We start from the raw sequence: 12,579 nt of genomic DNA, 5'->3' as shown, positions 1-12,579 counted from the left end.
CGTTGTGCCAGTAACCGAAAGGTCGCTGGTTCTAATCCCCGAGCCAACTAGGTGAAAAGTCTGTCGATGTGCCCTTGAGCAAGGCACTTAACCCTAATTGCTCCTGTAAGTCGCTCTGGATAAGAGCGTCTGCTAAATGACAAAAAAAAAAAAAAAAAAAAAAAAAAACGTGTTTGGGGTCTGTGTTTGTGTGTTCTGGGGTGACGTGTGTTTGAGGTCTGTGTTTGTGTGTTTTGGGGTGAGTGTGTTTGGGTTCTGTGTTTGTGTTCAGGGGTGACGTGTGTTTGGGGTCTGTGTTTGTGCATTCTGGGGTTACGTGTGCTTGGGGTCTGTGTTTGTGTGTTCTGGGGTGAGTGTGTTTGGGGTCTGTGTTTGTGTGTTCTGGGGTGACGTGTGTTTGGGGTCTGTGTGTTTGGGGTCTGTGTTTGTGTGTTCTGGCATGAATGTGTTTGGGGACTGTGTTTGTGGTTTCTGGGGTTAGTGTGTTTGGGGTCTGTGTTCATGTGTTGTGGGGTGAGTGTGTTTGGGGTCTGTGTTTATGTGTTGTGGGGTGAGTGTGTTTGGGGTCTGTGTTTGTGTGTTCTGGGGTGACGTGTGTTTGGGGTCTGTGTTTGTGTGTTCTGGGGTGACGTGTGTTTGGGGTCTGTGTTTGTGTGTTCTGGGGTGACGTGTGTTTGGGGTCTGTGTTTGTGTGTTCTGGGGTGAGTGTGTTTGGGGTCTGTGTTTGTGTGTTCTGGGGTGAGTGTGTTTGGGGTCTGTGTTTGTGTGTTCTGGGGTGAGTGTGTTTGGGGTCTGTGTTTGTGTGTTCTGGGGTGAGTGTGTTTGGGGTCTGTGTTTGTGTGTTCTGGGGTGAGTGTGTTTGGGGTCTGTGTTTGTGTGTTCTGGGGTGAGTGTGTTTGGGGTCTGTGTTTGTGTGTTCTGGGGTGAGTGTGTTTGGGGTCTGTGTTTGTGTGTTCTGGGGTGAGTGTGTTTGGGTTCTGTGTTTGTGTGTTCTGGGGTGACGTGTGTTTGGGGTCTGTGTTTGTGTGTTCTGGGGTGAGTGTGTTTGGGGTCTGTGTTTGTGTGTTCTGGGGTGAGTGTGTTTGGGTTCTGTGTTTGTGTTCTGGGGTGAGTGTGTTTGGGGTCTGTGTTTGTGTGTTCTGGGGTGAGTGTGTTTGGGGTCTGTGTTTGTGTGTTCTGGGGTGAGTGTGTTTGGGGTCTGTGTTTGTGTGTTCTGGGGTGAGTGTGTTTGGGGTCTGTGTTTGTGTGTTCTGGGGTGAGTGTGTTTGGGTTCTGTGTTTGTGTTCAGGGGTGACGTGTGTTTGGGGTCTGTGTTTGTGTGTTCTGGGGTGAGTGTGTTTGGGGTCTGTGTTTGTGTGTTCTGGGGTGAGTGTGTTTGGGGTCTGTGTTTGTGTGTTCTGGGGTGAGTGTGTTTGGGGTCTGTGTTTGTGTGTTCTGGGGTGAGTGTGTTTGGGGTCTGTGTTTGTGTGTTCTGGGGTGAGTGTGTTTGGGGTCTGTGTTTGTGTGTTCTGGGGTGAGTGTGTTTGGGGTCTGTGTTTGTGTGTTCTGGGGTGAGTGTGTTTGGGGTCTGTGTTTGTGTGTTCTGGGGTGAGTGTGTTTGGGGTCTGTGTTTGTGTGTTCTGGGGTGAGTGTGTTTGGGGTCTGTGTTTGTGTGTTCTGGGGTGAGTGTGTTTGGGTTCTGTGTTTGTGTTCAGGGGTGACGTGTGTTTGGGGTCTGTGTTTGTGTGTTCTGGGGTGAGTGTGTTTGGGGTCTGTGTTTGTGTGTTCTGGGGTGTGTATGTTCCGGTCATTATTTTCCCTACTCACCCTCCTGGTGTTGTCCAGGACCTTGGGGTCCGGCCGGCCGTAGTTGGGAGGGTTGGCGTGGGGGTCGTACCCCAGACGGGACAACATGGGGGCGATGACGGGCATGTCCCTCAGTACGTCCGCAGGGATCTTGCCCACCCACTTGGATAAGGCCTCCACGTTGACCGGCTTGATCACCTGGTCTGTAGACCTCTCCACCCTGCAGAGAGAGAGAGAGAGAGCGAGAGCGAGAGAGAGAAAGAGAGAGAGCGAGATAAACCACAGTTAGCAAGGAGTTAGCATTGCAGTGTGTCCCCAGAAGATCGTTGACTAGCTAACATCATTCAAGGCATCCTTGCTTGAGGTACTGGTACTCACTGATAATAATAATATAATAAATAATATGCCATTTAGCAGACGCTTTTATCCAAAGCGACTTACAGTCATGCGTGCATACATTTTTGTGTATGGGTGGTCCCGGGGATCGAACCCACTACCTTGGCGTTACAAGCGCCGTGCTCTACCAGTTGAGCTACAGAGGACTAATAGTTGGATTAGTGAGAGTAATGAGATGGAAACCTACTTCCTGATGACCTCTCTTGCTAGAGGAAGAAAGGCTGCTTTTTTGAAGGTGATCTAAAAGATGAACATCCACCAGCATCCTCTAAGGCACTGCTAGTTGAACAGCACCATTGTCAGCCATGTTGATAGCATGATGTTAGCATTAATAAGGAATGGTTCAACATTATCCCTTGATAGCATGATGTTAGCATTATTAAGGAATGGTTCAACATTATCCCTTGATAGCATGATGTTAGCGTTATTAAGGAATGGTTCAACATTATCCCTTCATAGCATGATGTTAGCATTATTAAGGAATGGTTCAACATTATCCCTTCATAGCATGATGTTAGCATTATTAAGGAATGGTTCAACATTATCCCTTGATAGCATGATGTTAGCATTATTAAGGAATGGTTCAACATTATCCCTTGATAGCATGGTTTTAGCATTATCAAGGAATGGTTCAAATTATCTCTTGATAGCATTGTTTTAGCAGTGGACCAGTGACCAGCCCTTGTCACTGCATGCAGATAACTGCAAACTAATTGGCTCTAACTGGATCATGGGACAGAATTAAAAAGATGGCCCCCAAGCTCCAGCCTCTCTCCAGCTCCAGGCCTCACAGTTCTAATGGGTTGAATGAATGGCCTCTCCATAGAGATATGGGTCTCTCACTATCAGATCACACCTCTGCCTGCCTGCCTGCCTGCCTGCCTGCCTGCCTGCCTGCCTGCCTGCCTGCCTGCCTGCCTGCCTGCCTGCCTGCCTGCCTGCCTGCCTGCCTGCCTGCCTGCCTGCCTGCCTGCCTGCCTGCCTGCCTGCCTGCCTGCCTGCCTGCCTGCCTGCCTGCCTGCCTGCCTGCCTGCCTGCCTGCCTGCCTGCCTGCCTGCCTGCCTGCCTGCCTGCCTGCCTGCCTGCCTGCCTGCCTGCCTGCCTGCCTGCCTGCCTGCCTGCCTGCCTGCCTGCCTGCCTGCCTGCCTGCCTGCCTGCCTGCCTGCCTGCCTGCCTGCCTGCCTGCCTGCCTGCCTGCCTGCCTGCCTGCCTGCCTGCCTGCCTGCCTGCCTGCCTGCCTGCCTGCCTGCCTGCCTGCCTGCCTGCCTGCCTGCCTGCCTGCCTGCCTGCCTGCCTGCCTGCCTGCCTGCCTGCCTGCCTGCCTGCCTGCCTGCCTGCCTGCCTGCCTGCCTGCCTGCCTGCCTGCCTGCCTGCCTGCCTGCCTGCCTGCCTGCCTGCCTGCCTGCCTGCCTGCCTGCCTGCCTGCCTGCCTGCCTGCCTGCCTGCCTGCCTGCCTGCCTGCCTGCCTGCCTGCCTGCCTGCCTGCCTGCCTGCCTGCCTGCCTGCCTGCCTGCCTGCCTGCCTGCCTGCCTGCCTGCCTGCCTGCCTGCCTGCCTGCCTGCCTGCCTGCCTGCCTGCCTGCCTGCCTGCCTGCCTGCCTGCCTGCCTGCCTGCCTGCCTGCCTGCCTGCCTGCCTGCCTGCCTGCCTGCCTGCCTGCCTGCCTGCCTGCCTGCCTGCCTGCCTGCCTGCCTGCCTGCCTGCCTGCCTGCCTGCCTGCCTGCCTGCCTGCCTGCCTGCCTGCCTGCCTGCCTGCCTGCCTGCCTGCCTGCCTGCCTGCCTGCCTGCCTGCCTGCCTGCCTGCCTGCCTGCCTGCCTGCCTCCATGCATCACATTTCACTCTGGACCCTTTATATGAGCACAGACACAAGACATTGGGGACATTGGGGCAGTATTACCGAGCTACGCTGAGTGCTGCTGGGCCTGAGGTTTTCCCCAATGACCCACAGATTTGGAGGAGCGATATTAAAAATGAATCAACCATTACCTCAAACTACCTTGGGTTAAATTATTCATAATTTCTGAAATATTTAATATGCGGGGGGGGGGGGGGGTAAAAGGGAACGGCCACCCAACCATGAGGTGGAACATCACTGATTTGCATAGCTCTGGATGATGCAGCAGATATCAGCAGTCATCAGTATTATAGACATACAAGACTTAAGCATTGAGCTTTAAACTGTAAGGCACAACCATTGCCATCAATTTCGTGAGTCGTTCCTCCAGCGACGAAATCCATCAATTGACAGAAATCCGTCATTTTTCATAATGTCTGTAAAGTGCACATGAAAAGTTGCTTTACATTTTGATAATGATCTGAAATAAGATTGCTATTGGTTGGGAATAGGTTCCTGGGCAGTCGTCGAGTTGTTTTGTAGCAGTCGTTTGTTAAAAGGTTTTCATATAATTCCTTTCTTCATCAACATAGAATGGGCATATAACCTGAATACAGTCAGCGTACAGCATATCATATATGGATCCGCATGTAAGCCATGTTGGCCACCAGAGACTAAAATGATGATCTATAGAAAGAGAGATTCTTAGTTGAGGAGTTGTGAGAGTTTAGTGGGTGGGGAGAGACCAAAGTCTGGGGTGTAAGGACCTGCTGAACGTATTACACCATCGCTGTGAGAAAGACCAGGAGCGCACACAGACAGACTTGAAGCTGGTTGAGAGAATGCCAAGAGAGTCCAAAGCTGTCATCAAGTCAAAGGGTGGCTACTTTAAAAGAATCTCAAATATAAAATATATTTTGATTTGTTTAACACTTCTTTGGTTACTACATGATTCCAGATGTGTTATTTCATAGTTTTTGATGTCTTCAGTATTATTCTACAATGTAGGTCGGAGTCATTAAATCTCGTTTTTCAACCACTCCACAAATTTCTTGTGACAACACACAGACAACACAAACACAAACTCCTACAAGAACGCTGCACGCGTGCACACATTACATGTAAGACCCGTGTTGATGAAGCCAGGCAAAGCTCTACAGACCACAGCCCCCGTTTGTAACAGCCCCCCGCTCCTACTCCTACTCAGAACTGACAGACAGAGTCCATATGGAGAACAGATGACAGCAACAGCCGAGTTCTGTGTTCAGTTGACCCAGCACGCAGGGTCCGCGTCCCAAATAGTACCCTATTCCCTTTATAGTGCACTACTTTAGACCAGAACCCTGTGGGCCTTATCGGGTACCACCTGAGACATCCAGATGGGCTGGAGGTGTCAGCACGCTTTGGTTCGGCTGGGGCCTGGCTGAACTCGGCTAGGCGAACTGAACGACTGTGCTAGCATAGTCCCTTACAAATACCTTCGCTTGAAAAACAAAATAAAAAGCGGCAATAGTACCGTTTGTCCATTTAGTTTGACGCCATAGCCTGTATACACTTCCTCAAAATGGTCAGAATTTATCTAAGATAACTCTGTCATTAATGTTGATGTTTTTGCCGAGATCTTAGTCTCACTAAGATGTTTGGTGCAGTGTTTCTCAATGAAAAAATGTGTATGAAAATGAATCGTCTCTCGTTGAATTACAAAGACTTTATTAAAGAATCCCTACTGTTGACCAATCACTGACGAAGGGGCTAGACTTCAGCTATGAACTTTTGCTTGCCTCTAGAAAAAAAATGTGTGTGCCCGAACAGCCGAAAAACCCTCGCCGAAGTCCAAAACTAACGAAAACGTCACAAAATGTTATCATAATATATGCACAAACTCTTCCGAACGGTTTGGTCTGGGAAGCGGACACCTTTAGAGTTGGGTAGGGAGGGAAGGAGGGCTCTACCGTTAATTCGGCATGGTTACAGCACAGCCGGGCCTCTCCACAGCTTCTCTCTCTCTCTGTGTGTGCGCGCGTGTGTGTGTGTGTCCAAGATCAATCTGCCTGCCACACAATGTCCTGCCAGCAGCGGGGAGAGTGGAGAGCCATCCCTAGCCTTGATTCAAATCATTTACATTACATTACATTTACATTTTAGTCATTTACCAGACGCTCTTATCCAGAGCGACTTACAGTTAGTGAGTGCATACATTTTTCATACTGGCCCCCCCCCGTGGGAATCAAATCAGCACCATGGTATTGTGAAGAAAGCTTATTTTCTCAAACCGTGTCCCAAATAGCACACTATTCCCTATGTAGTGACCTACTTTTGACAAGGGCTCTGCCATTTGGGGACGCAGACAGTCTAGATGGATTCTGGAGACGGTTGAATTCTTTTTTTTTTCTCCTGTTGATAATTGAGCCTATTAAGGCAAGGTCTGAGGTAGGAATCATGTTGGCATTCAGCCCGTCTGTCATAGCTTTTCTTTCTACCGTACTCTGCTGTAACGGCACGGCCACAAGCCAAGCTGTACTGTGTGTAGCTATGAGCTGGTTCCTGGTACTGTTTTGTTTTTGACTTGCCATAAGTGAATTACTCCTTCTCTACACATGGGGACCCATCAGCCGATAAAAGCTTCCTTTTTCTCATCCCTCCCTCACCATCCCAGGTGTTTTATTCTCTCTCCCTCTCCCCCTCTCCCCCTCCCTCTATTCCAGCACTACTACAATACACCTCAATAATGCCTGACAATTCACTTCACTAATCCATTTACTTTGGGAATTCAATCTTTACACTGTTGAACTAGGATATGTCTCAAATGGCAACCTATCCCCTCCCCTATATAAGGGGCTCTGGTCCAATGTAGTCCACTAGATAGGGAACAGGGTGCTATTTAGGACACACCCCTTACAGGGTCTACTGCATGATTAATAGACAACTGCTTTTGTTCATCTCTGGAGGAATAATATAGGGAGGAGAATAATATAGTTTCTGAAAGAGAGAGAGAGAGAGAAGAGAGGAGAGAGAGAAGAGAGACAGAGACAGAGACAGAGAGAGAGACAGAGAGAGAGAGAGCCTAGCAAATAAATATATTTCGAGAAACGACAAGAACGGAAAGGAACGTGAGACTCTTCCTCCTCTCCTCGGTGATGTCAGTTAGCTACGCTGTTAAGATAACCAACAATTACCAAGAAATGACAATAAAGAAAGAAAAGAGTCTCAGCTGTGTTGTTAGCTAGCTACACTGTAAAAGTAGGTCGAAACCACAGTTAGCATTGCAGTGCATCCCCAGAAGATCATTGACTAGCTAGCGTCATTCATCCAAGCCTTCTTTTTTCCCTTGCTTGAGGTGAGTGAGGCAGCAGTCGAAAACAAAGGAGAGAGAGAGAGGGGGAGGTTGTTGAATGTTGAGAGGTATATAGCATAAACTGATAAGGACAGGCTCTGGGAAACAAATGTGACTCATTCTGACCAGACAGAGAGCAAGCGCGAGAGCGAGACATCTGCTTGTCCTTGGTATCTCCAGTAGCAGTGCGTGGGTAATAATCACTGGGGAAAAAATGCCATATTCATTGCATTGTTTGCGCTATAACCTGTTAGTTCATATGTCTTGACACCGTGATATACTGTATAGGCCTAAAGGCCGAGACAATAAGAAGACACAGTGGCAGAATAAATTCAACCAAACCTGTGTTTCACCACAAAACCGGAGAGCAACCTCTGTCTGGTGAAGTCCACAAAGCACATAGCAAGTAACAGACAGTCACATGACCTACATCATGGTCAAGCAAGTTAATGTTTCTGACATTTTCAGACCACTAAACAACTATTGATTTAGTACCGCGGAGAGAGTTACCGCAAGTCGCAAAGAAAACAGGAGCTGCCTCCACTATTCCAGCACCATTTCAACATCATCAAATCACCTCTGCTTAGTCTAGTACAATGACAACTAAAAGAAACCAAAAAACGATTTGGTCCAATCAATGTAAGCTAAATATGATGTGGCTGTCCATGTTTCTGATTTCTGTGTGTGTGTGTGTGTGTGTGTGTGTGTGTGTATGCATGCAAGTAGAAAAACATGTTGAAACACCAATGCCATCCTCCTCTCATGTTGACGAAACGGTCTATCACTCTGTCATACAGTACACACTTTTATTTTTTGTTGTCCTAGGCTACCTGGCTAAAATGCTTGCTCGCTAGCCTAACTTCCTTTCATGGGCAACGTTAGCTAGTTAACATTAGCCTTCTACATCCTCTCAGTCCAGGGGCACAATGTATTAATTAATGGTTGGATCAGAATCGCCGTTATAATCATTGGCTAGTAAAGATAATTAAGTAAAAACACAAGTCCAAATCCCTATCTCCATCCGTGGCTAATTTAGGAAAGGGACCATTTTAGCTAGCTAGCCAGTCACCGGAGGACAACACAACGATATGCAACAATTCAAGTTGTTTCTGTCAAATGACATATTTCTCTTGATGCGGTAGGAGTGAAGCAAAATCCAAACTGGCTTCCCTTGACACTTTTTTTTGGTGCGCCAGGACCATTCACGCTGATTGGCTATTATTTTAATACTTTTTTTTAATCATGGGGGGCCAAATGCTCGCTGGCTTCCCTTGCATTCAATGCTACGGACGGCAACAACGTCATACTCTGTATGACCAGACAGCATCAGATAGATGCGTTGTTTCGCTCTCTCGGATGCTTTCTCCGGTGAGATACATCTTGCTAAATGAAGGAAAATTATGAAATACAGAGACGAAAGATACATTTTTTTTGGTACATTTTTTGGGGGAAGCCTGGCTTCCCTTGGCATCCATGAAAACACTGCACTGGGTATCTCATGAACAGATTGGAAGCCAACTAATAAAAAAATTGTGAGAAATGCCAGAGATAAAGAAAGAGTCCCTGCCTCATCTCCTCATGATCTCAGCCACATTGTCAAAACAACTTCACTGTATGTCATGAACAGATGAACCTAGCAAATAAAATACATTTCGAGAAACGACAAGAACGGAAAGGAAAGTGAGACTCTTCCTCCTCTCCTCGGTGATGTCAGTTAGCTACGCTGTTAAGATAACCGACAATTACCAAGAAATGACAATAAAGAAAGAAAGAGAGTCTCAGCTGTGTTTGTCAGCTAGCTACACTGTAAAAGTAGGTCGCATCTGGAGGCCTACTTCTTCAGGTTGTTGCCACGGCCACCATATTGGGGAGGAGCTACTGCTCATCTTGCATGTTTACAGTCTATACATATAAAAACACAGTAGCAGTCAAATGTTTGGACACACCTACTCATTCAAGGGTTTTTCTTAATTTTTTACTATTTTCTACATTGTAGAATAATAGTAAAGACATCAAAACTATGCCAAGAGTGTCCAAAGCTGTCATCAAGACAAAGGGTGGCTATTTGAAGAATATAAAATATATTTTGATTTGTTTAACACTTCTTTGGTTACTACATGATTCCATATGTGTTATTTCATGTTTTTGATGTCTTCACTATTATTCTACAATTTAGAAAATAGTAAAAATAAAGGAAAACCCTTGAATGAGTAGGTGTGTCTAAACTTTTGACCGGTAGACACATACATACATACATACATACATTAGGTTAAACAGTTTGAAGTGAGTCTCCATGAACAAGGACTTGTGAATGGATGACACGGCGTCCTCCTTGAACAATTCAACCCCCCGACTCAAGAATTTGGAATGGAAATAGAATTTAGCCTATACCTCCATGTCATTTTATGTAAATAATTATACAGTACACGTCTAAAACAGGTTAAGTACATTGTTGTACACAGTGTGACCTATTTCATCAGTGTGTGTTCTGTGTCGTGGCCGTGTGTCTAAAGTCTTGTCTGGCCCTTAGGCCCAACTCCACGCTCTATCTCACTACCTCTTCATCGGGGTGTCTCTGCTCACCGTCCTGGTCTTCATGGAGCTGGGGAGTCTGTGCCTCGAAAGGTAAGACAGCTCACCTCAATGGGTTTGTGAGAAATGGTCTGTATTCTACTTTTAGGTTAAACAGTTTGAAGTGAGTGTGTCAGCTAGTAGGTACTCTGAATAGAAAGATGTGTAGACTTCTACATACTACTGAATATACACTACCGTTCAAAAGTTTGGGGTCCCACTTAGAAATGTCCTTGTTTTTTAAAGAAAAGCAATTTTTTTGTCCATTTTAAAATAACATCAAATTGATCAGAAATACAGTGTAGACATTGTTAATGTTGTAAATGGCTATTGTAGCTGGAAACGGCAGATTTTTAATGGAATATCTACATAGGCGTACAGAGGCCCATTATCAGCAACCATCAGTCCTGTGTTCCAATGGCATGTTGTGTTTGCTAATCCAAGTTTATCATTTTAAAAGGCTAATTGATCATTAGAAAACCCTTTTGCAATTATGTCAGCACAGCTGAAAACTGTTGTGCTGATTAAAGATGCAATAAAACTGGCCTTCTTGAGACTAGTTGAGTATCTGGAGCATCAGCAATTGTGGGTTCGATTACAGGCTCAAAATGGCCAGAAACAACTTTCTTCTGAAACTCATCAGTCTATTCTTGTTCTGAGAAATGAAAGCTATTCCATGCGAGAAATTTCCAAGAAACTGAAGATCTCGTACAACGCTGTGTACTACTCCCTTCACAGAACAGCGCAAACTGGCTCTAACCAGAATAGAAACAGGAGTAGGAGGCCCCGGTGCACAACTGAGCAAGAGGACAAATACATTAGTGTCTAGTTTGAGAAACTGACACCTCACAGGTACTCAACTGGCAGCTTCATTAAATAGTACCCGCAAAACACCAGTCTCAACGTCAACAGTGAAGAGGCATCTCCGGGATGCTGACCTTCTAGGCAGAGTTGCAAAGAAAAAGCCATATCTCAGACTGGCCAATAAAAATAAAAGATTAAGATGGGCAAAAGAACACTGGACAGAGGAAGATTGGAAAAGTGTTATGGACAGACGAATCGAAGTTTGAGGTGTTCGGATCACAAAGAATTACATTTGTGAGACGCAGACCAAATGAAAAGATGCTGGAGGAGTGCTTGATGCCATCTGTCAAGCATGGTGGAGGCAAATGTGATGGTCTGGGGGTGCTTTGGTGGTGGTAAAGTGGGAGATTTGTACAGGGTAAAAGGGATCTTGAAGAAGGAAAGCTATCACTCCATTTTGCAACGCCATGCCATACCCTGTGGACGCCGCTTGATTGGAGCCAATTTCCTCCTACAACAGGACAATGACCCAAAGCACAGCTCCAAACTATGCAAGACCTATTTAGGGAAGAAGCAGTCAGCTGGTATTCTGTCTATAATGGAGTACAGTCACCGGATCTCAACCCTATTGAGCTGTTGTGGGAGCAGCTTGACCGTATGGTACGTAAGAAGTGCCCATCAAGCCAATCCAACTTGTGGGAGGTGCTTCAGGAAGCATGGGGTGAAATCTCTTCAGATTACCTCAACAAATTGACAACTAGAATGCCAAAGGTCTGCAAGGCTGTAATTTCTGCAAATGGAGGATTCTTTGACGAAAGCAAAGCAAATAAATTATTTATATTAAAAATCATTATTTCTAACCTTGTCAATGACTACATGTCCTATTCATTTTGCTATATTTCCTATTCAAACTCATTTCATGTATATTTTCATGGGAAAAAAGGACATTTCTAAGTGACCCCAAACTTTGAACGGTGGTGTATATACACATACACACAAAGAGCATTCAGAAAGTATTCAGACCCCTTCCCTTCAGCCTTATTCTACAATGGATTAAATTATTTATTTTTCCTGATCAATCTACACACAATACCCCATAGTGACAAAGCGAGAACAGGTTTTTAGAAATGTTATACATGTATAAAAAAGAGATAAAACAGAAATACCTTATTTACATAAGTATTCAGGCCCTTTGCTATGACACTCAAAATTGAGCTCAGGTGCATCCTGTTTCCATTGATCATCCCTGAGATGTTTCTACAACTTGATTGGAGTTCACCTGTGGTTCATTCAATTGATTGGACATGATATGGAAAGGCACACACCTGTCTATATAAAGGTCCCACAGTTGACAGTGCATGTCAGAGCAAAAACCAAGCCATGAGGTCGAAGGAATTGACGTTAGAGCTCCGAGACAGGATTGTGTCGAGGCACAGATCTGAGGAAGGGTACCAAAAAATGTACGCAGCATTGAAGGTCCCAAAGAACACAGTGGCCTCCATCTCTTAAATGGAAGAAGTTTGGAACCATCAAGACTCTTCCTAGAGTTGGCCGCCCGGCCAAACTGAGCAATCGGGGGAGAAGGGCCACGTCAGAGCAAAAACCAAGCCATGACCAAACCAATCCGAGACAGGATTGTGTCAAGGCACAGATCTGGGGAAGGGTACCAAAACATTTTTGCAGCATTAAAAAATGTCCCCAAGAACACAGTGGCCTTCATCAATCTTTAAAAAAATATATGTTTTTAGTCATTTAGCAGACGCTCTTATCCAGAGTGACTTACAGTGAGTGCATACATTTTCATACTGGCCCCCCGTGGGAAACCCACAACCCTGGCGTTGCAAGCGCCATGCTCT

The 12,579-nt window shown here is 46.2% G+C and overlaps 1 protein-coding gene across 2 annotated transcripts in view; it reads right to left on the bottom strand.

The window, feature by feature from the left end:
• The window catches only part of LOC311125994 (protein-tyrosine sulfotransferase 1), a 76,608-nt gene that overhangs the window by 29,198 nt on the left and 34,831 nt on the right, over nucleotides 1-12,579 (bottom strand). For both annotated transcript variants that reach the window (XM_084200017.1, XM_084200018.1), the window contains exon 3: nucleotides 1,807-2,005. In XM_084200017.1, coding sequence (XP_084056143.1) covers nucleotides 1,807-2,005 — 199 coding nt within the window. The remainder of the gene's footprint in view (nucleotides 1-1,806; nucleotides 2,006-12,579) is intronic.

The sequence above is a fragment of the Coregonus lavaretus genome, assembly GCF_964263955.1.
Source record: "Coregonus lavaretus genome assembly, contig: HAP1_SCAFFOLD_1095, whole genome shotgun sequence".
Taxonomy (NCBI): Eukaryota; Metazoa; Chordata; class Actinopteri; order Salmoniformes; family Salmonidae; genus Coregonus; species Coregonus lavaretus.
The sequence above is the reverse complement of the archived record's forward strand: the minus strand, read 5'-3'. Positions and strand labels throughout refer to the sequence as shown.